Consider the following 22,863-nt stretch of genomic DNA (forward strand, 5'->3'; position numbering starts at 1 on the left):
AAAAAATCCTTTAAGAAATTTTATTGCATTTTATTGAATGAAAATATACCTGTTTTTAAGAAGGTTCTATCTACTGGATTTTAAAATTAAGTATAATTTACCACGAGAGAAAATCGAATGCATCTTACTATCATTAAAAGCCAACACATACAACTGAATGGTTACCAGAAAGAAATGGGGGTGGGGAGAGGGCAAAGTGGTTAAAGGGGGTCGAATACATGTAAGAGAAGAAAAACTGAAGACTTTGAGTGGTGAGCATGCAATAGTACACAGATGTCAAGTTAAAATCTTGTATGCGAAAATTATACATTACTATTAACCAGTTACCACAATAAATTTAATTTAAAAAACCAACACAGGCCATTTGGAAAGCAGATATGAAATTTTAATTCACTGTGGGTATTTTTCTGACCATTCTCTATATTATGAATTTTTCTTATGTCTTCACAGATACATTTTTTATACGACAGTTTTTCTATCAAGTACTGCGTACCACACCACTATTCAATGCATTTAGCTAGTTAACGGAGTATTATAAATATCATGAGCCATTGGTTAAATATCAATACAGAAGTTCATACGTATGTTAGAAAGTTTAAATTTAAAAAAATTAAGGCTGAACAATGAAAGGTTACACATCTTCTTTAATTCCACGTGACATCACCATGACAACAAATTACAATAAAATTGTAAGTGCTTTCAGATGATAGTACATTCAGATTCCTAACATCCAATTACTTTCATTTCAACAATGTGCACTCTACGCTGCATTTTCATTCTGGAGTTGACAGACCAGCTTTTGGCCTACAGACCAAGTTGCTTGTGTAGTGATAATTACTGTGTTGATCATGACCACAGGAAACTAAATTTATATTTATTGCACTATATACAAATGAAACTTTTAAGTATAATATGGAACTCTTCAGGGTGGTGTTCAAGAGAAATTCAAATGGTAGCCTGAAAATGGGTCTTAATTGCTGCTGCAGCCAATGTTTCATTTTAAAGTCTCTGTCAAAGCATTTAGAAATAAGTATGTAGTACACACAGCCTTTCCCTCTTCGAAAATGCTGCCTAGAAGAAAAGCTCCAAGCTGATGGGGAAAAGAACAACAAAAAAACCCTACAAACAAAAAATTAGGGGGGAAAGATCTCAGAAAACAAACATATGATGTTCTGAGCTACAATCTTCCTGAGTTTGTTTTTCAACTGGAAAAGTTTTTCAGTCAGTTGTTTTAGGGTCCAGTCCATAGGGAGTTCTTGAATATCTAGTTCATATTCTACAGAAATCTGAAAGGACTACTAAACACCCCTTAACTAATTACACAGGGAAAGCTGATCATGTTTTGTATTAAAATCTCTATGAACACACATAGTCATAGTCATTTAACAGCGTTGCTAGAATAAGTAATGAAAATATATGCACAGCTGTACAGAGCTCACCATTAAATACAAGAACAAAACGCCATTTGATGCAAATCAAGAAAGATCCCAAAAAGCCAATCTGAATGTTTATTTTCACTTACTTTGATACAGTAGGAGAAGAGACTGCATGTAATTATGGAGACTGCTGCAAAGAACACTTGATGCTACTAAGTGCTCTATTAAGCACCAGGCATGCAAAATAGTTACCTCTTAAAATTTCTCACATGTATAGCTCAACATTCCTATTTATAAGCTACATTATGTTTAAAGCATTTAGTAATTTTTAAACCAAATATTTTAACTGACCTATGTCTAAGTGGGGAAAAACAAAAACTTCCTCCTTTGTCTTAATACCCAAAGGTAAGGCTTATTCCTCAAATTGGTATTTTAAATTACTTTGTTACCCTTAAAATTCCAAGTGATGAAATTCCTTATCACTATGAAATCAGAAGTATGATGCACCAGCAGCGGTCTACCGCCCACATACTCAGATGCCAAGCCTTCAGGAGTCACGTAAGAATGATGTGCTGGTGGCTAGAGAGACACGACTTCCACATTCCCACCTTTGTATTCTAGATCTTTTTATTTTAAACTAAATAAAGCTTGTCGTTAATACAAACTAAGAACATTTTTTATTTAACATCAATATAAGAGTACATAAAACTAAAAACCTTGTCTTCAAATTTGTAGAATGTTTCAATGACATTAAGTAATCGAATAAAGAAGGGAGTAGTTTGTTTTTCCATTTCAAAAGCATTCCAAATAATCAAACACAAATTCAGATTGCTTGGTTCTTGGTCATTTATGGCTTAAAGTACTGCATTTGAAAATCTCAGGATAAAACAAATTTATATGAATGCGTAGGTTGTATATCTAGGAAATCATGCAATAAATATTCTCATGTACACTGGAATCTTAGTGACAAAATGAGCCTCCAAGTGTAAACAGTAATGTTTCTTTCACCAAGAAAATATGCCCAGCAAGATCCTTGCTTTTGACCTATTCAAGATCCTATCGGCCACCTAGTCAAGAGCCTATTTGCCAAGTCCTGATTTTCTCAGACTGATACAAGAAGCCAATGTCACATGACATCTGCAATAAGGAACTTGCCTTATTTAAAGGACTTGCCTCAAGTGCAGGCACTGTGAGGTCTGAGCCAGGGAGAACACTCTCATTATCCTACCACCTACTGCCAAATCAATTGGATTCTTGACTAGTTGGAAGATCAAATGGGTACATGTGTAGAATGGCCCACTGGCAATGTTTATTATTTTTGTATGTTTTAAAAATCTATCTGTCTTGCCCTGGCCAGTGTGACTCAGTTGGAGCGTTGCACCACTGACCAAAAGGTTGCAGGTTTGATTCCCGGTTTGGGTATGTACCCAGGTTGTGGATTTGATCCCTGGTCCGGGCTCAAGCAAGAAGGCAACCAATCAATGTTCCTGTCTCTCACCTCTCCCCTTCCTCTATCTCTAAAAGCAATGAAAAAAAATGTCCTTGGGTCAGGATAAGAAAAATAATAAAAATAAATAAATTAAAAAAAATTCTATCTGTCCTTTAAATCTATTTCACTTGAGAGTCACCAGGGTAAGATTCATTCACTATTCCTGGTTTTGATATGCCCCTACAACATGAGAATTAAACTGAACTACAATAATTGTAATGTCATCTCTGTACATCCGAGCAAGCTCTTCAGGAAGACTCAGCATTTTGGAGAGGCGCTCGTGATCAACACTCCCAAACTCGTTGTTGCCCACAGCATGGCGGATAAGATGGGTTGCTGCATTCTGATCCTCAAATACTGAGGACATCTTGGCTCTCCTTTCTGTTAACAGGCTATGCATCTGGCCCAGAGTCACCTTGTAGCCACCAACAGCTATTGGCTGTTGGTGGTGCATGCCCGTTAGATACTCACCCACAATCCGAACCACATCCTGCCTATGCATTGTCTCCCACAACCCATCGGTTGCCAACACTAGAAACTTATCCTGTGGCCTTAATCGGTGGTAAGTTACCTCTGGCTCAGCAGTGAGATAGGGAGGTGTATAATAATTAGGAGGGATAAACTTGGTATATTCATTGTCATTCAACTGGTCTGGGCCAGATTCTATCACTCTCTTTTGAAGGTCAATGCTCCATTTGAACTTTACATCTCCAAAAGCCCTAAAAGGCATCAGCAAGCCAAGCAGCCGATCTTGTTTCACCACACTCTTGGCCTCATTCTTAGGATGTTCCAATTTCAGCCGTTCCACTTCCCTTTCATTCTGAGCATTGTGGTCATTAGAGAGAGTGACTGCTGACCAAGACCCATCTTCTTCCTGCACACCCAGCATGGCTCTGCTATCGCCAGTATTGGCCACATGAAGGTCAACACCATCTACATGGGCCACACAAGCGGTGGCCCCAGAAAATGCGACGCGAAGCACCAGGTAGTTGAGGAAAGAATTGGGATCACCAACCTGAGCTTCCAAGGAGATGTCATTATCAAGCCTCTTGAAAGCATTAATTAAAGCCTCCTTAACATCAATATCAGCTGATTCCCCAGTGTTGAGGTCTATAAGCTCTTGCCAGTAAGTCCTCAAGCTGTTGAAGTACAATTTGGATGCTTCCTTACTGAAATAATCATTGGGGTGTTTGTGCCACTGGAGAATGGGTAGCAGTGCCCGACCACTCTCCACGGCATTTTCAATCTCTAGCAAAGTCTCATGGGGTAACAAAGAGACAGCAATATAATAAAAGAGTCTTTCACTGACTGCTTGGGAACAAGCACAGCCTGCATGGCCATCAAAAACCCCCAAAAGCATCCCTCTAGTCTGCAAGCAGGTTGCTGCACTTCTCCGGTCCTCGATGGGTGCATTTGCAGGTAGCTGATTACTGTCAAATCCAAGGACAGAACTGACATTTTTGCCATCAAATTCTGGCACTTTGAAACTGTATTCATTAGCTTTCAGGATGCTGTTGACTTGTGGAGGCGTGAGGTAAAATTTCTGTGGTGTAGAAACATATCTCCTTCCTTGGGTGTACTGCCACCAGTTCTCCTTTGGCCTGGAAAAGGTAGCATATGCTGGATGGGGTGTATACCTCAGACGACTCTGAGAAATGTAAGGGGATGAACAGCAGAGGTGTTTGTGGTGGCAGTAACACGCAGTGCCATAGATTCTGCTCAGTTCACAGTTACGAATCATAGGAAAAAGCATTTGAGTTGGCGCTGGCATGGCATCAGAGAAGAGTGGCAGGCTGGAACTTCGGACTGGGATTCCTACAATGCAAATCACAGAGGTACACACAAAGAAAAAGTTATATTTCAGATTACTTAACCTATCTTTGCTTTTACAGGAAATATTTAACAGCTGACTCTACTTACTAAGCCCTGTGCTAGGAGGCACTCTATTTTATGCTCACATTATGTACTATTGCTACAGGGTATATTCTGCTGAGCACTTCCCAATCCTTTATAGACCCAGGATTGAATGGTAGTTCTCCTTTTCTTTTCTGTTTTCATTATTTCTTTGTGTAGCACAAACTGTGCACAGTGTATAATAGATTTAGCTGGGGAGAGATGAGAAGATGAGTGTTACATAACGTTATATAGTAGCAGTCTACCTGGCCAATCACCCTTCTCCCTCTTATCTTAAAAAAAAAAAAAAAAGCCTTGGATCTCTCATATTGCTGAAGGATTTTTCCCGTTTATGAACATCCTATTTCTAGACTTGTGGTCAATTGGCAGCATTAAATTATACCTGGCTATGACCAAGAAAGTATAAGGATGCATCCCCAACATTAGTATATTCATACACTTAAGTTATATACATATACTGCTATATTAATAATAATGTTCATGATTATACAAAAATTATACATAATGAGTAAGGACAAATGTCAATATTACCTTCCCACACCCCAGTGAACAGTCTTGCAAACAATGTTTCCTAGACCACTGCACCAATCTGGTGAGCTTAGGGACTTAGTTCTTCCACCAACTTGCCAGATTAATCCTGTAAAAGCTGGCTCACCTTCTTGGGTCTTGTTAACCTAAGACGTAATTGAACATACCAGAACAGATTCTAACTAAGGATCACTTTATAAGTGTTGAAGCCAGGCTTTAAAATCAAATGCATGTTTCATTTATTCACTGTTCAATTATACTGTGTCTTTCATGATAAAAAAGTTTAAGATAATTTATGCAAGAAAAATATCTCCCTTCTTCCTCAGTATTTCCCCTGAATTCTTAAGGTATTGCCTCAAAGTATGCATTTGGCCTATAAACAAAATGCTTTAAATAAGGAAATAAAAAACAAACAAAAAAAGGGAATAAAATCAACTTAATCTTAGTATCAGCTATTCCTTCCAAAGGTTAAATCTATTAAGAAAAAAAGAATTACGAATATCACAGAGTGTTAACTATAAATTACATTTTGGTTTTAGTGTCCCTTCTTTTGAGGAGTAGTTAGAGAAAAAGTGGTAAGTGGGTTGGGGGGGGGGGGAAGCAGAGGAAAACAAACACTGAATAAACTGATCCTTATTTGCTTCTGAAATAAGCACCATATAAGCCAGTCATACAAAACCCCTTTTTCGAGGGACAGAAAGTATCATTTTAACTGTACTCTTTAAGTAGGGATTTGTTTATCTAGTTAATGACAAGATTAAGCAATAAAAGGTAATGATTAGAATTTTGGAAATAAGATCAGTAACTAAATAGGCATTCTGAAATGCAGTAATAAAAAATAGAAATGCCACAAGAAGAGTAATCTATCAACACTAACCACTTAAGTAATAGTACTTCAGACTGAATATCTGAAAGTCATCCAGAGGTTAAGTATACATGACTGAGCCAGGAGATGTGCTCAAATGTTGAGCCACATGACACTGTTTTCCAGACAAACCATATCTCCTATTAGGTTTGCACACAAAAAGCACATTAACTCATAGCCTGCTCTGTATAAAGATTTTCTACTATTAAAAATGTAAACAGATGCCAATTTTAATGAAAAGAGAGTTTCTCCATAACTTTATATAAGTTGGTATTTGTGCTTACTTTAAAATTTAAGAATCCTATAGGGAAAAAATGAGTATTTCTGATGGATTGTAGATTGAGTCAAAGTACTATGTGTCTGTCTGTTTTTGGAAAAAAGTTTGATGAATAGGTAACAGGATTTCATTATGAAAGGTGGGGCAAAAGTAAGCAAACAGTTGCTCATATGGAAATAATAACCAGTAATAAACTCTGAAAAAACTGTTTCATATACTCACTGTAAACCTGCTTTTGTCCTACTCTGTAGGATACCTAATCAAGGAATAAGAAGTTCCAGCAAACCTGCACTTTCCTTACATTGCTTTGTCTTGAAAAAATGTATGATTTTTTAGTTGACTGCAAAATGAATGAAATATTGTAAAAGAACTGAGTCATGCAGCAAATGCCCCGACTAATCCAGTACATTCAAACCGCAAGCGATGAAAAGCTCATATAACACATTTTTTTTCTTTGAAGCAAAGGTTCTCAAGATTGAAAACAAAAAAGCAGAGGGTGAATTTTATCAATGGTATCTTTCACTTATTCAGTTTAGCATATGGACTGAGACTGCATCCCAATCCGCCAACTCCCAGCATGCCTTCAAAAGACACATTCTTAAAAACAAAAAAAAGTTATTCTTAGGGAAGTTGAAATTCATGAAAACCCTGCTCTGTAATTAAGTGTCCTGTCATCACTAGTGCAAGTGATAATATATTCTCTCCATCAGACCAGATACCCTTAGAAGTCAAAGTACCTCAAATGTTTTCAGAAACCATAAGTGAGCAAACACTGAGTATCTTTCTAAATATTAAGTAACTCAACAACAACAAAATCCCCATAAAAACAACTTTTGTTGAACTAAACAAACAAAAATAGAAAGCTCTTGATAAGCCAAGAATAGCAACAAGGTACAGTTATTGGTAAACTGGAGCAGTGTCGAATTTTCAAATTATTTCTATGCTTTCACTGAAAAGTTCCTACCTTATGATTCAGACTGAGCGACATTATATGCAGCATCTTCGTCTTAGACTGATTCTGCCAATAACTAATAAGATACACTGCAACCAGAAACTGGAAAGAGACCCATTCTTACTGATGTGCTCAGCACAGCGTATGCCAAAAAATGATTCCACTTCAGTAATCCCACCAAACAAATTAATTAGAAAATGCTGTCATTGCGCCGACTATGGAGCTCTTTACCTTTGCAAGGCTTTTGGTTTAAGTGAAAAAAAGATGCTACACTAGTTATTAAATATGTCAGAACCTCAGTTTATGTAATCCGATTGCATTAAACATCCTGTAAAAAGAATGCGATTTTTCAGTATTTTCTGGAACTGCCCAGCCATTTCACAGCTCCGGTTACTGTTATCTCTCCTAGAATGAAGAAACCAGTTTCCTTCAGAAGACACAAAGCCCCAAGCCAGCACTTGTTTAATTAGCTCCTTTTGTCCCTACCTGAAAATAGCAGTCACCAAAGCATCAAAGCTATCTGGTCCAGGAAACCTTTGTCCTCTCTTCTATCTACCTCGCCCCTTAATTCCACACACGGAATCAGTCACCATCCTTCCTGGGTACCCAACGCAGGTAAAGTGAATACCTACCAATTCGTCTGGGCCCGGGACACACACACATTCTCCTGTCATCACAACACGGAGCCGACAACATCCAACAACCCGCGCGGACAGCAGCAGCGACAGCAGCACCGGCCCATTGAAAGCAAGGCAGAGATGCATATTAGAGGAGGCGGTGGCGGCAGGGGAGGAGGAAGTGGGGGGGGGAGGGGCGGAGGGGCGAGGTCTCGTTCTAGCCTGGTGAAAGGGATGGGCCGGGAAGGGGTGGAAGAGGACGGCTCCAGAAAGGGGTGGGGACAAAAGGGAAACCAATAAACCAACCCACCCCGAGGGAAAAGTAGAGCCACAGCCCAAGACGGCGGGAGCCCAGTCGCGAGCAGAGGTGCGCCCCGGGACCAAGCCCTCCATCCAATCCGGGCGCGGAGTCCACGGGAGCGTTGTATCCTCCGCCCGCTGGCCCCACGCGGCTACGGCTTCGGCTTCGGTCCAGACTACAGAAAGCCCGCGGCGGGCTTCCCGTGGAGTCATCCTGGACCCCGTGGTGTGTGTAAGGGGAAACCCTCGGGCACACGCAACGCATCGCCCGCGAGCACCTTCCTCTAGCTTACCCTTCAGCTAGTCCCCACAGCGTCCCAGTACAAACAGCGGACACGCGCGGCAGCCCCCATCCCAAGTCCGTGGAGCCCCCCAGCGCCGCCACGCCAGCCTGCTCGCCGCTCCACCGCCCCGCGCGCACCTGGCGCTCGGAGGCCTGTCCCTCCCCAGCCTCCCGTCCTCCCACCGCACGCTCGTGGCCGCCGCGCCCCACACACCAGCACCCCCTTCACAACTCGGCGGGTAGAGGATTCAGACGAAGTGGCGGGGCCGGGCTAGGGAATACGAACCGGACAGGGCAAGAGAGCCGCTTCTTCCCGAGGAGACGGCCGCGGCAGCGGCACCATCCGTCGCTCCTTCCACACAGGCGGATGCAACTCTCCTTGGCGTTGCTCCTCGCCTCGGGCAGGCCCACTTTGCGCCCCCACCCCCGCCCCTGCAGCAGCGGGCCACCACCCAGGCCCGCCCCGCCCGCGCGTTCCAGCCGGGAGGCCTCCTAGCTCGCGATTGGCTGCGCAGCGGCGAGTGGGCGGGGACATGGAGAGCGGGACGAGGCGGGCGGGCGAAAAAGCTGCGCGCGCCCAGCCAGCCTTGTGACGTAATGGGGGTCAGACAGGCTTTTCCAATGGGCACTGGCTGCCCATTGGTTGTATCAGCCTGCCTCACGTGACCGCGCCCCGCGTGAGGTGGAAGGTGGGGCGGTGCCAAGCAGGGGTACTGCGAAACGCGGGGCTGGGCGTGGGTGAACGGGTGGGTGGTGGTGACGAAGTTGGCGGTGGGCCGGGAAGAGAGGAAGTACTTGGGCCGGCTCCAGCATCCCCACGCGCGTAGGGCCCAGGGGACCGGCTGCTCCCCGCCAGGGGGGCTTCCGCGAATCCCTCTCACCTCGGCGGGGGACCTGTACTAGGTATGGCCGGCCTGGCGGCCGAGCTTCCCGTGCGCCTCGCTGGTGGGCTCAGGCTTCTTGGGATAGGTAGGGTTCGGGGGCGTCTCCCTGCTTAACAGGGACCTAAAATCCTTGTTGCCCCACCCTGGAATAAAGCACAGTACCCTGAGGGTATCTGTTGCCTCATTCATTTGATACTTTGCAGATTTTAGGAGTTTTCTTGACACCTCTCAAGGGCCCAGGGAGAGGAAACTGGTCTAAATTAAAGCACGGGGAAGTTCCGATGAAGGAATTCTTTCCCATTTTGGGTTGGTGAGTGCTCAGGTTCTGTGAGTGTCTTTGAAATCAGTAGTGTGTCTTTTGCCTTGAATGGTTACAAAGAAGAGGGTAGAATCAGTCTGCACAAGTGGGAAGAACACTCGACTTAAGAGTCAAGAGGACCTTCAAGTTTCGCTTTATGAGACTTAGTTTCCGCTTCGGTTAGGTTAGGTTAGATTAGGTTTGGGGTGGTATTGGCATTCTATAATAGAGGGAAGACATGTCAAGGGCTTCTTCACATGCTTCCTTCCACATAGATCCCCTCTTTAAGGGTAGTGCGTTCTGAAAGCTTACTTGGAGATACCAGGTGGACCATTGCGCTTATCCTGCCTAGTGTTAAACAGTTTACTTTGATTTATTAAGCACATCTATGCACTGGCCAACAAAGTCCACAAAGTGATGTGGACTGGATATAAATACTCATGTTCGCAGTATTGTGGAATTTTATTAATCTTGAATCATGTGGTTTTTATGTAACCAAGGAAGGACCTGATATACAGGAAACAGGGCCAGAAACTGATTCTTTATAACCCACCCACCCCACCCCGGGTCTTTCCAGCTGCCTCCTGTTTTCTCTAAATAAATTAGAGCAAAGCCTTTTTGCCCTTTCCTAGGCTGCCCATGAAGTCTTGTGGCTGCTCTATGTGGCTTTTTGTCCTGGCCTCACTTCAGCCCTTCCTTTCTACTTTCTAAAGGAGCTTCCCATAAATTTGAAGTATTCCTCATTGTCCTTTTTCCTGATTATTTGATTAATCATTGTCCTGATTATTTGATTAATGTATCAGGTTTTCTCTTGTCTCATAGAGGCAGTATTGTGTGGTATAGTGTATTAGAGCACAACTGGAGCCAGACTGCCAGGTTTCCAATCCCACCACCTCTGCAGGTTACTGTTTGGGGTCTTGGGCAACGTCTTTTTGGCTCAGTTCTCTCATATGGAAGAAGATAGGAATAAAAATAGTCATAAAAAGTAAAAAATAATAAAAGATGTCATTAAATTGATGTAAATATATATCATACTAAGAAAATTCAAAGCAGCAGAAGAGCTAGGTATGTAGGGCTCGTATTAATATTATAGACATGTGTCCAGGTTATATGTCTATATATTAGAGACTCTATACATCAGAGTCTTTACATTAAAGACTCCTAGAGAGGAGGAGACCCAAACCCCCCAAATAATGTTCTACAGTTAGATTATGTATTGATAGATGTTATTAATAGACTCTTAGCCCCTACTCCGCAGACATGAAGACCAGTTAGCTGAAGCTAAGAATGCATGTTTATTTTAAGTTTCTTCCTGAGACTCAGAAAGGATATTTATACTAGGTGTGTCTATTGTCTGTAAATGTTTTTCTAATAACTGTGAGAATAGAGTACTGATACTCCAGAAGTCATCTCTTGGCATGGCAAGAGTGGTTCCAGACACCCCTCTCCTCATGGATTCCAAAATCCACAGATGCTCAAGTCCCGTATATGAAATGGCTTTCAACAAGGCGTACAGTCAGCCAATCTATGTCCACAGATTCCCAGCCGCAGATCAAAAGTAACTGTTTTCAATCCACAGTTGGTTGAATCTGAATACAAAACCGGTGGATATGGGAGGGCCGACTGCATCCAAGTTAATAACCTCTTCGAAGTGTATGTCATCTTGGTAGCGTGTACCTACCCTATTTGACACCAACATTGCCATTATTCAGAGCACTTTTAAAATTAACTTCCCAGATTGTTTTTAGATCTGCACAGGAAACTCCAACTTGTTCCACTATAACCAGAGCCTTGGTTTTTATACCAAAATAATTTTGATTTCCCCATCTTGTGATTGTTAGTTCTGAATGACCTGTTTCTGAAAATGTCACCCAATCTCAAATAACTGGTATTTACCACCACTAAATATAGTCAAGAGAATTTGTCATGAGTATCGAAGGCAGTGCCAGGGTATTTCTGGAATCAGAATAAAGGTTCCCCAAAGTAATAGGTTTAAAATACTTATTTAGAGGTGTCAGTTTTTTACACCTGCACACTTGTATGGTTTTGTATATGTATGTTATTTAAAGAGTCCCAGTTACTTCTGTAGAAGAAGTAACTGCTTGTACCACTGAGGGTGAAAGGCATGATTCTTAAGCGTACTCAGCTCGCTCTCCCCTCTGGCCTACCTTTCTTCTTGTCTCATAGAGCTCTGTTTGGCTACTCGGTAGGTTTGCTTTCAAAGTAGTTTGTTATCAACACATGGCTATCTGGCCGGGGCTGTGGTAGGTCCTAGAGTTTGATGCTCCTACCCCACAGACAGTTTTAGCCACCAAAACACCTGTTGATATCTGTTGAAGCTTGGAAGGTGTATGAAGGTAGCACTGAAACAACGCAGGATTGTTGCAGAGAAGGGCAGGCAAGGAGAGAGGAAGGGGCTTCAAAAATAGTACAGAAAAAACACCGTGTAAAAGCACCAGTTTTGTCCACACACATGCTTTCAGTTACAACAAAAATGCAGACAGTTCCTAATTGAGATCCTTAACACTTGGTCATTTTCTTGCCCTGTAATAAACCTGGAAATGAGCAAGTGCTTAACCAGTTTGGCCTGGTGTTCTTGTGGGCAAGTGATAAAACCCTTGGGGTTACTGAAGGTTAGCTGTGGCAACATGGAGATGGCCCAGCAGAGTCTCAGGGGTGCCAGCCAGGAAGCTTTAAAAAGACCTGCACGTGGGTTTGAGGTGCTGTTGCTGGTTAATGACTTAACTGTCACCTTTGCCATAATCAGCAATTAGAGGAAAGAGAGGCTGGCCTACCACACTCCTCTGTAGCTCCTACTTCCCTACAGGTCTTGGATAGGAAATCAACAAGTAATTTCAGAGTACATTAGTGATAGGTACCTGTTTTATTACCATCCCAGTGGTGAGAGTTGCTTCTTTGAAACTTATTTAGAGCGATGCCCTGAGAATGGCAAATCATCCATAGGAAAGAAATAACAGGCACTCTGGCTCATCTCTTGTGGACCAGATGCTGTAGTGAGTGCTTTCACATTTAATATTTCAAAAGCGTTCTGTCCTCATTAGAATTCATAAGACAATAGTATGTTCAAGGGGAACATACTATTGGCTAGTAGGCCAGAAGTTTCTGAGCACTAATTTAACATGACAAAGAAGGTGAAAAGTAAGGATCTGAGGAAGCTGAATTAGAGGGTTAGGTGCTTTTAGTAAGAACTGCAGCAGGTCTCTGGACCTGCAAAGGCTGAATAGTTTGAAAATCTCTGTTAGTGGGGGTATCTCTGGATGCTGAGGATACATGTATGGGGTGGGCGAGGCAGTGGTGGTGTTGCCTAGCCATAGGGCAGTCTGGCAAGATTAATTTTTCTTTCAGTGTAGTTCTTAGACTTCCCCAGAATGCAAAGGGTGAAAGGTAAAAGAAGGACTTAAGGAGAACTGAGATGTTGGGGTGGGTCTAGAACACTTTTTACAATAATTGCCAGGTGACAGGCACCTCTGAATCAGGTTATACCAATCCACAGACTTCAGTAGGAATCCCTATGCAATGACTCAAAAATAGCTGCTGGTTTGACACGTCTTAAAAACTAAAACTCTTTTTGCTTCCCTGTACACTTTCACTACTAGAAGAGTATAGGTTTCTCAAGAGCAGGGACCTTGTCTCTTATGCGCTGTTTAGAAACCCATGGCATATAGTGAACATTAGCAACCCCTGTTCTAAATGCACTGCCTTAGTATATCTTCATATTTGTGAGATGTTATATCCATTTCACAGGAGAGGAAACTGAGTCTTGATGATGGTAATGTGCCTCAGGGTCACACAAGTAGGAAGCAGAAGAACCGTTTACCTGCAGCATTCTGAGTTGCTGTGTTATAGTGACTGCTAATTCCACCTGTTGCATAGTAGGTGCCCAATAAGGAAAGAACAAATTCATTTCAGATGAGGAGGGGGGCCCCGTTGCAACAGGTGCGTGCTTTGGGATAATTAAAGAACTAAACGTTTTTTCACATTTTCGCCTATGCTTTATGGATTTGATAGCAGACTGTATCCTTGGAATGGCAGAATTTTCACCTATGCTTATTATGTCTGTGACCAGCAATGAATTTTTCACAGCTCAGTGTATCACTACTGAATGACCACTGTTGTCAGAGTGCTGCATGGTTTCATTGGTGGTTGTGTTTAATTTTTTAAAATCCTCATCCGAGGATATTCATTGATTTCAGAGAGAGAGGAAGGGAGAAAGAGAGAGAGAGAAACACTGATGTGAAAGAGAAGCATCTTTCAGTTGTCTTTCGTGTGCCCCCACCAGGATTAAATCAACCATCTAGGTGTGTGCCCCAACTGGGGATCGAACCTGCAACCTTCCAGTGCACAGACAATGCTGCAGCCAACTGAGCCAGTAGCCAGGGCTGGTTGGTTATGTTTTTTCAGGTAAACTAATTGTGGCTATATAAGCTTATTTTCCCTAAGAGACCAGTTATTTTGAGTATATGTAGATGAATACCTAATGTAGTCAATTTATATCCTAGTAATAAACTTTAGTTGATTCTGTGGTATGGAACAATTTAATCTGCATAAAGCTAACAGTTACATGTTCAGCTTAAAATGTTTTATTTTTAAGAGTATCAGTAAGAGAATAGTTCAAGGACAGAAAGAAGACAAGTAAAAGACAAATGTTAATAGCTATTGAATTATGTATCTAGTTGTTGCTAGGAAGAATGGCATTTTGAAGTCTAATCAGAATAGCAGATTACTCGGGCACAATTTGTGGGTTGTGATTTTACACCCTCTAAGGCAACATGATTTTTTTAAATGGATATAAGTTGGAATCAGAGGGAGACCTAAGTTTAGGTAATCTTTTCAAATTGCCCAATAGCTTCGACTGTATAAAAATCAAAGGTGTGTTTCAAGGATTAATAATAATTAAATGAAAATATCAAGTGATGGCTAGTAAATGGTACCAAGTGGTAGCACTTAAACGAGTCCTACACAGCTGCCGTAACAGCACAAATTGAGTGGCTCCAAACAGCCCGCATATCATACAGTTTCAGGGGTCAGAAGTCTGACATAGGTCTCAGTGGGTTAAGTTCAAGGTGTCAGCAAAGCTGCATCCCATTCCGGAAGACTAGGGGAGAATCTGCTTTCTTGCCTTATCCAGCATGAGAAGCTGCCTGCCTTCCCCACTCATGGTTTTCTTCTCCATATTTAAACCTGGCAGTGTGGCAGATCACTCTCTGACTCTGATCTCTTCTGCCTCCCTTTCTTAAGAACCCTGGTGATCGCTTTGGGCCCACTATGATAATCCAGGATAATCTCTTTATTTTGAAGTCAGCAACTCTGATCCACCTGTTACAGCATATTCACAGGCTCTGGAGATTAAGACGTGGACATCTTCTAGGGCGGGGCATTCTGCACACCACAGCACTTTCTCCCTTAAAACTGGCTCATTTATTCAAATACTTATTAAAGGAAAATATGAATAATAAAAGTACCCTCAAGGAACCTGTGGTTCCTTATTCTGTTTAGATAAGAGTTTAGATAGAAATTTTTTTTAACTTTTTTTATTGATTATGCCATTACATTTGCTCTATTCCCCCCTCCATTCCCCTCCACCCTGCATACCCCTCCCCCACCATTTCCCCCTTTAGTTCATAAACACGTGTCTCAAATTTTTTAGATTCTGTATTTCCCCCTGCTATTCTTACCCTCCCCCTATCTATTTTCTATCTACTGTCTATGCTACTTATTTTCTGTACCTTCTCCCCCCTTCCCCTCCTCCCACTCCCCTGTTGCTAACCCTCCATGAGATCTTCATTTCTATGGTTCTGCTCCTGATCTAGCTATCCTCTTAGTTTGCTTTTGTTTTAGGTGTGGTTCTTAATAACTGTGAGTTTGCTGTCCTTTCACTGTTCATCTTTTTTATCTTCTTTTTCTTAGGTAAGTCCCTTTAACATTTCATATAATAAGGGCTTGGTGATGATGAACTCCTTGAATTTGGTCTTATCTGAGAAGCACTTTATCTGTCCTTCCATTCTAAATGAAAGCTTTGCTGGGTAGAGCAATCTTGGTTGTAGATCTTTGGTTTTCATGACTTGGAATACCTCTTTCCAGCCCCTTCTTGCCTGTAAGGTCTCTTTTGAGAAATCCAGCTGACAGTCTGATGGGAACTCCTTTGTAGGTGACTGTCCCCTTAGCTCTTGCTGCTTCTAGGATTCTCTCCTTCATTTTAATCTTGGCTAATGTAATGATGATGTGCCTTGGTGTGTCCCTTCTTGGGTCCAACTTTTTTGGGACTCTCTGAGCTTCCTGGATTTCTTGGAAGTCTATTTCCTTTGCCAAATTGGGGAAATTCTCCTTTATTATTTGTTCAAATAAGTTTTCCACTGGTGGCTGTGCCTTTCCCCCTTCTGGTACCCCTATAATTCGGATGTTGGAACATTTAAAGATGTCCTGGAGGTTCCTAAGCTTCTCTTCATTTTTCTGAATTCTTATTCCTTCATTCTTTTCTGTTTGATCATTTTTTTCTTCCTTCTGGTCCACTCCCTTGGTTTGAGTCCCAATTTTCTTTCCATTACTATTGGTTTCCTGTGTATTTCCCTTCATTTCAATTAGTTTAGCTTCCATATGTTTCTCTAATTTGTGACTAAAATCAACCAGTTCTGTAAGGATCCTGATAACCAGTGTTTTGAACTGTGCATCTGAAAGACTGGCTATTTCTTCATCGCTTAGATCTATCGGTTCTGGGGCTCTGAGTTGTCCTAGAGCCATTTTTGGTCTATTCGTGCTGTTAAGTAAGCAGAACGAAGCCTTAGTTGTTTACCAGGACGGGGAGACCCAGGTCGCTGGTTTGTGACGCTGTGTGTGGGGGCGGGGTCAGAGAGGGAGCAATGGCGGTCCTCTCCGCTAGCCCAGCCCGTCCAGTCAAACCACACGCCTCGGGCTTGTTTATCCGATCGGAATTGTGCAAGGCTGCTGCCCCGCGCAGGCTTCCCTTCTCACTGGTTTCTCCGCAGGTAAATGCGCCTCTTCCCTGTGCGCTCCCGTAGCTAGCTCACTCTCGATCAGCGCTTTCGGCTGCTTGCGCACCACCTGGGAATTTTTTCTTGCTAACCTGTTCCGCTGCTGGCTTCGCTCCTCATTCCGGTCCAGCTGAGTATCTAGTTGTCCTTTGGACTCCGTATTGTCGATTTTCCGTGTGGCTTCGTTGTGACTGCTGTTAAAAATAGTTGTTCTTAGATTTGGTTGTGCACAGAGGCAAGGTGGTTCCTCCACCTACGTCTCCATCTTGGCGGAAGTCTCGAAATTTTTTTTTAATGGACAATTCGAGATAGTGTGCAACAAGCCCCAGTATGAGCAGTTCAAATTTGTACTGCGGGTTTCTGGAGAACAGATTACTAAAGTGTGTGAGAAAGAATCACTGAAAATTATGACTCCCAAAAGAAGTTATATACTAAGGGTGCCCCATTCTTTCCCCAAAAGGTACATGCCTCCCAAAAGGTACATTTCTCCAAAAAGTAGTAGCTCCCTCCACTCTGCCTTGGAGAATCCCCACCAAACAAACTGTGAAGGCGGTAAGAAAAATCTCCAGAGGAGCCAGGGGAGAGCAGCCAGCAGGGTGAAGAACCTAGAAAGAGAACATACAAGAAGTTTAGGGATATTCATGGTGTAGTCTTCAAGTAATTAATGACAGGCATGTGAAAAGAAAGCTAAATTTATCTTTGAAAACTCTGGAATTTGAAAAAATAAAATAAATGTATAGAAGCTAAATTTAAACTCAAGATGATAACTTTATGTGGTCATAGATTTCTGAAAATGGAATGAGCCTCCCCCTTTAGGTAATGAGTTTCCTGTTACTGGAGGTATTCAAACAGAATCTAGACAACATATGTCAAAAAATGTGCTCCCAAAACCTTCTGTTCATGTCTTGAACATTGAACTTAGATTGTAATCACTTGCATTCCAGTCTCTCTGTGTAAACCAGACATCTTTCCGGGCTGAACCTCTCATACTTGTTTTTACTTGGCTCAGGAAGTACCCGGTAAATATTGGATGGGTGAGTGGACAATGAGTGGGTGAGGCTGAGGACTGAGCAGAGTGACTTTTTAGAGTCCCCCTGACTCTGAGACTTCCAGTTCTCTGAGCTAGGGATTGAACTAGGGTTATAGAATGGAATTGGAATCCAGAGGGGCGGAGGTGTAGTGGTGCATTCTAGGTTTCACAGTATGGCAAGGCCCAGAGAGAAGAGGGAACAAATCTGGGTGGAGGAGCTGTGTCTGTGAAGAACAGGATTTAGAGGTGGGACAAAAGGCTGGGTTTTGATTTCCTACGTTCTAGACCCAGGTCTGAAAGAAGAAGTGCTCTGCCGATCATTTGCGTCAGGCTGGGTCGAGAATGACTGGGACCTTGCTATGGGCTGACCGGGTGTACCACCTGAATTCATACGTCGAAGCGTAACCTCCAATGCGATGGCATTAGGAGGTGGGGCATTTTGGGTGATTAGGTTTAGATGAGGTCTTGAGGATCCAGCCCCTCCCGATGGGGTTACTACTCTTGTAAGAAGAGACACCAGGAAACTTGTTTCCCCGCCGTTCCCCATGTGAGGACACATGAGGGGGCTGTCCACAAGCCTGGAAACAGCACCCTCACCAGGGAACAGAAGCAGCCAACACCACCTTGTTCTTGGACTAAACAGCCTCCGAAAATGAGAAGTAAATGTTGGTAGTTTGTTCAAGCCACCCAGTTTATGGCGTTTTGTTACGCCAACCCAAACAAAGCCAGGGCTGTTACCCAAGTCCGGGAGTGAGGAGTTGAAACTTAGAGCTAGACAATAGCAGGAAGAGACTAAAGGAGGGAACAGAGGGAAGAGACATTAATAAAAATGCTAGGACTTGGTGGCCAGGAAAGTAAGAGGGTAAAAAGGAAGGGGCATTAAAGAGGCTCAAAGCTCTGCCCGGGTGACTATCAGAATGGACATTGGTGTCTACCAAGGTTCTTACTGAGGTAGAAGGAATATGGGAAAATAATTGGAATATCCGGGGTTTTCCAAAACTGTTGCCATTAAATTTGTGGCTGAAAATGGGCTGCTTTAAATATTTGTGAGAATGGAAAATGAAGAGCAGTAGCCGATGAAGGGCAAGTGTTTTTTTTGGAGGTGAGCCGTAGCACTAGTAAAACTTTGCCCGGGATGGTGGGGTCAACCCTGGGTCCTGTTGCAGGAGAGCCCAGTGGGCGCCTGCGCAATACGAGGCACTGGATGCATCTGTGCATGTGAAGGCCTCAGCGTGTACTCCGCGCAGTGTCTGTTTTAAGGCAGTGCCCAAGAAAGTGCTCATGACCGTGTTCGTACTAAGGATAATATATATCTTTTAAGTAGTGGATTTTCTTTTTTTAATTTTTGGACTCTGAACTGAATCAATACCTGTCTGTCTGTGTGGGGAGGTGGTGGGGGGCGAGGTTGGAGGAGTTGCCAAAAGTTGTATAGCCAGCATTGTGGCCCAGTTACAAGATTGTGTAATATGTTATTTTTTTAGCCTCCCACATCTTTTTTTCTATCCATCACCCTTGTTTTTCCAGCCTCCCACCTCTTAATTTTGGCTGTCCTGTGTTTTCCACATCCCTGAAAGTCGTCATAAATTCATTCTGGAATAAAGGAGAATGGTGTAAATACAGTAGTCCCCGTCTGATAGATGAGGCAGAAGCTCAATTTTTCTAATTTAGCCAAGTCACAGTGGGTGTGTTGTCTACTGCTGAGTAACAAATCACCCCCAAAATTAGCAACTTGAAACAATGGACAGTTTATCTTCTCACTCAGTTTCTGAGGGTCAGGAATCTGGGAGCAGTGTGGCAGAATGTTTCAGCTCCCTGCCTCGTGAGCCTCTCTGTAGGGCTTCTCACAGCGCAAGAGCTGGCTTCCCTCAGAGCAAGTGATCTGCGAGAGACACCGAGATGGAAGGCGCAATGTCTTTTATACCTTCATCTCGAAGTGACATGCAGTCACTTCTGTATTCGTCTTTGGGGCACACAAACTGGCCCTGGTGCACTTTGGAGGGGAACTCTACTAGGGTGTGAACTCCAGGGATGGACCATTGGGGGCCATCTTGGGGGTGCCCACCACAATGAGTAAATAATGTAGATGAGCTGCAAGATGATGCTTTTACAAAAGTGTTGAATTCCAGCATGCTCAAATTTGGCCCCCCAGACTTCAATCCTTTCATCTTGAAGACCAGGAGGAGAGTGAGCACCAGCAAGCATTGATGTTCTAAGTTTTCAGGCTCTTCCTCTGATCCTGCTTGTAATTGTGCGTGCAGTCAGTTTCATCCTCAAGCTTCCTATAGCCTCTAACTTTGCATAGTCACTGCTCAAGGCAAATAAAATGTGATCCTTAACATAACAGTAATTTCGTAAGTTTAACTTCTGGCTACCACTAAGGAGTTAAAATGATGGCTAACATAACACTATATATGTTTACATTCTTTGAATTTGGTAGTGCAAGAAACAATTATACTTTGAATTTCCTTCCACTTTTTATGTTCTTCATGGGAGATACATATTTAGGAAGGATAAAAGTTTTTGTTAATTCTGCCTCAGATGATTTCATTCCCCATTTATCAATGTAATGAAAAAATCCATAAAGACATTTTTATGGAACCTATTTTTACTGCATTGCTGAACGGTAGCCAAATTTTGTCAGGGAAATAAATTAGGACATATTGTTTTCCTGGGTTCAGGGAACTGTCAGCTGATGTTCAGTCTTAGGTCACAGATCCCTGGCTCACCAGTAAACCACCTGGATGAATGAACTCAGAGGATCTCATTCCCCACCAGCTGTTAACCCTGCTTTTTGATGGTCCTCACTCTGCTCTGCATCTGAAAATTCTGTTTTCATTTGAATATGTATAAATTGGTGTCACACTAAAGGTTTAAACACAACTCAGCTAAAAAATTTTGTAGCTGAAATTGTTTTTCAGAACAATGGTGTTGACGAATCATGTTAATTTAAGTTTAAATTTGCAAGTCATTGCTGTGTATCAGTGGTATTAGAATGTTCTTATAACTTTACTTACATCTCTGGGGTCTCCCTTCATGGTCTGACGTGGTATGGCAGTTTACAGATAAGATCAACAACTTCATCTAGAGAGAGAACTTTCTCTTTCCATTTGACTTGTGTACAGATTAATAAATATTTTTTACAATATTTACTTTGTTCTAGGCTTTGTGCTATGTTCTGTCAATGGATGAAAGGCTAAGACAAACTCTTTGCTTTTAAGAACTTGTTTAGCTGCTAGGTAAATATTAACAGGAATAAGTATGACGCCACATGATATAACAGAAGTATTCACAAAATACTTGAGAAACATGGAGGGATTTAATTTTTCCTAGTGGTTGACAGAGGAGATATGCTAATGTCTAGAATTTTCAGACTTGTTGCATGTGGGGGATAAAAAAGCAACAAGGCAGTGACTTTTTTCTGTGACTAAACTGAATTCCATAAGCTACCTTTATAATTTAAAACACTTCTCTAGCCTGAAATTTTGTATTTGCATGCTTTTTTTCCTGTTACATTGTCCTTTATGAAGTCATAATGATAATATGTATTCATATTTTTTAATTGCAAAATAAAACTCATCAACCTCATAGCAGTCTGCATTTTCATGCATTCATTCGTGGGTCCTTGAAATCTAAAAGTTTAGAAGCCCTTGTTATAGATCATTGGTTTTCAACCAGTACATCACAAGAATGTTTAAAACATGCAATACCTGACTATTTAGTCAGGGGCACTGAACTCTTTTCCCTTAGACTGTCAAATTAAAAAATAACAGTCAATACAACAATAGCTGTCTGGTGTGACTCAGTCAAAAGTATACCTATTTTTTGTCAGGTCAGCAAAAAATACATTTTTGAGTGTGCCACAGAATTTTAGGAATCTATGTGTGCCATGAGATGAACAAGGTTGGAAGTCACCGTTACAGATGGTTCCATCTGAGCTGGGGTTGGAAGAGAGACACTCCTGCATGAGAAAGTTTCTGCCATTGCCTGCCAGAAGTTTACCTGCATCGACTTTGAGGGGAAATTACAACTGGTTTTGAGTATTTTTCTTGCCTGTGTCTGGGGGAGTGTGTATGAAGGAGTGTGTGTGGGGGGGTAAGAGTAAACCTGTGCCCACAGTGGTGCAGAATTTGAACCATAGCTTTGGAAAGCTACCACTGCCAATGTGAATACTGGTTTTAGGATTGTTCTCCGTAAAATCTCATGGAGTTTAGATATTAAGCTTGATGAACATAAGCTTGATGAATATAAACCTTCTACTTATTTCTAAGTGTTAGGTTAAAAAATAAGAACCTTTGTATATCCAGGCCTTCCCCCCCCCCCCTTTTTTTTTTTTTTTTGCAAGGGGATGGAAGAAACAGCCATGAAATCTGTGAGTCTAAGCAGGGCAGTGATAACATCTTTTTTTTTTTTTTTTTTTTTTTTTTTTTTTTTTTAAGTACATTTTTTCCCCCCCCCCCCCCCCCCCCCCCCTCCCCCCCTCCCCCCACCTCCTCTCTACTTCTTGCCTTTTTCTCTTCATTCTCCTTTTTTCCCTCCCTCCCGGCCCCTTCTTTTTATTTTTTGTTTTGGTTTGTTTTTTTCTTTCTTTCCCTCTATTAAAGGAGAGATCATTTTCTTCCTTCTTCCTTCCTGCCCTTTCCATCCCCCTCCTCCTTTCCCCTCCTTCATCTTTCGTACCTCTTGTGGCCAGGCAGGAAACTGGCTGTGCCGCCGGCCCCTGCTTCATATCACTTATATCAGCAAAGCTTTTCATCTAGTTGCAAATAGGTATCTCTAAGGAATTAAGCTATATCCATAAATTGAGGGATGTTTCACCTCTGAAGAGGGATTGAAGGAGAATGACAGATGATGAAACAACTGAATAATATCAGTCGATGTTGAACAGGAATATAGGAATTCTGCTCTCTGAACTCTGGGGCTGTGTGCAGTGTATCTGCCCCGAGATCCTCCTAGCATAAGCCCTTTAAGAAATGATCAAAGATTTCTTTGAACACTTTCCAGATGACAATTGTAACAGGCTCTCCATCTCCTGTGCACTTG

General features: G+C 42.2%; 1 protein-coding gene and 1 long non-coding RNA gene across 5 annotated transcripts in view; one reads left to right on the forward strand and one right to left on the reverse strand.

Moving 5' to 3' along the window:
• Positions 1-624: 624 nt before the first annotated feature.
• PDP1 (pyruvate dehydrogenase phosphatase catalytic subunit 1) lies at positions 625-9,026 on the reverse strand. Of its 4 annotated transcripts, XM_037131114.2 has the most exons (3): positions 8,888-8,968; positions 8,034-8,068; positions 625-4,680 (listed from the first exon to the last, which is right to left on the reverse strand). In XM_037131114.2, exons 2-3 carry the CDS (start codon positions 8,062-8,064, stop codon positions 3,023-3,025), a joined length of 1,689 nt encoding a protein of 562 aa, XP_036987009.1. In that variant the 5' UTR covers positions 8,065-8,068; positions 8,888-8,968; the 3' UTR covers positions 625-3,022. The 4 variants fall into 4 exon arrangements, with proteins under 4 accessions (XP_036987009.1, XP_036987011.1, XP_036987008.1 ...); XM_037131116.2 differs by lacking the exon at positions 8,034-8,068 and having other exon boundaries at positions 8,888-9,026; XM_037131113.2 differs by lacking the exon at positions 8,888-8,968 and having other exon boundaries at positions 8,034-8,161.
• A 356-nt stretch (positions 9,027-9,382) lies between these two features.
• Positions 9,383-22,863, forward strand: part of LOC128626704 (uncharacterized) — a 38,139-nt gene continuing 24,658 nt past the window's right edge. Inside the window, exon 1 of the long non-coding RNA XR_008390742.1 lies at positions 9,383-9,504. This is a non-coding gene — a long non-coding RNA (uncharacterized LOC128626704). The remainder of the gene's footprint in view (positions 9,505-22,863) is intronic.

The sequence above is a fragment of the Artibeus jamaicensis genome, unplaced genomic scaffold (genome assembly GCF_021234435.1).
Source record: "Artibeus jamaicensis isolate MK-2021 breed Jamaican fruit bat unplaced genomic scaffold, CSHL_Jam_final scaffold_916, whole genome shotgun sequence".
Lineage (NCBI taxonomy): Eukaryota > Metazoa > Chordata > Mammalia > Chiroptera > Phyllostomidae > Artibeus > Artibeus jamaicensis.

Excerpts from the sequence above, each read along its gene's own strand:
- PDP1 (XM_037131113.2), bottom strand. The coding sequence starts at position 8,097 with ATGTTGTCGGCTCCGTGTTGTGATGACAGGAGAATGTGTGTGTGTCCC. Across the intron at positions 4,681-8,033 it reads TCCCGGGCCCAGACGAATTG|GAATCCCAGTCCGAAGTTCC; the intron begins GTAGGTATTCAC and ends TTTGCATTGTAG.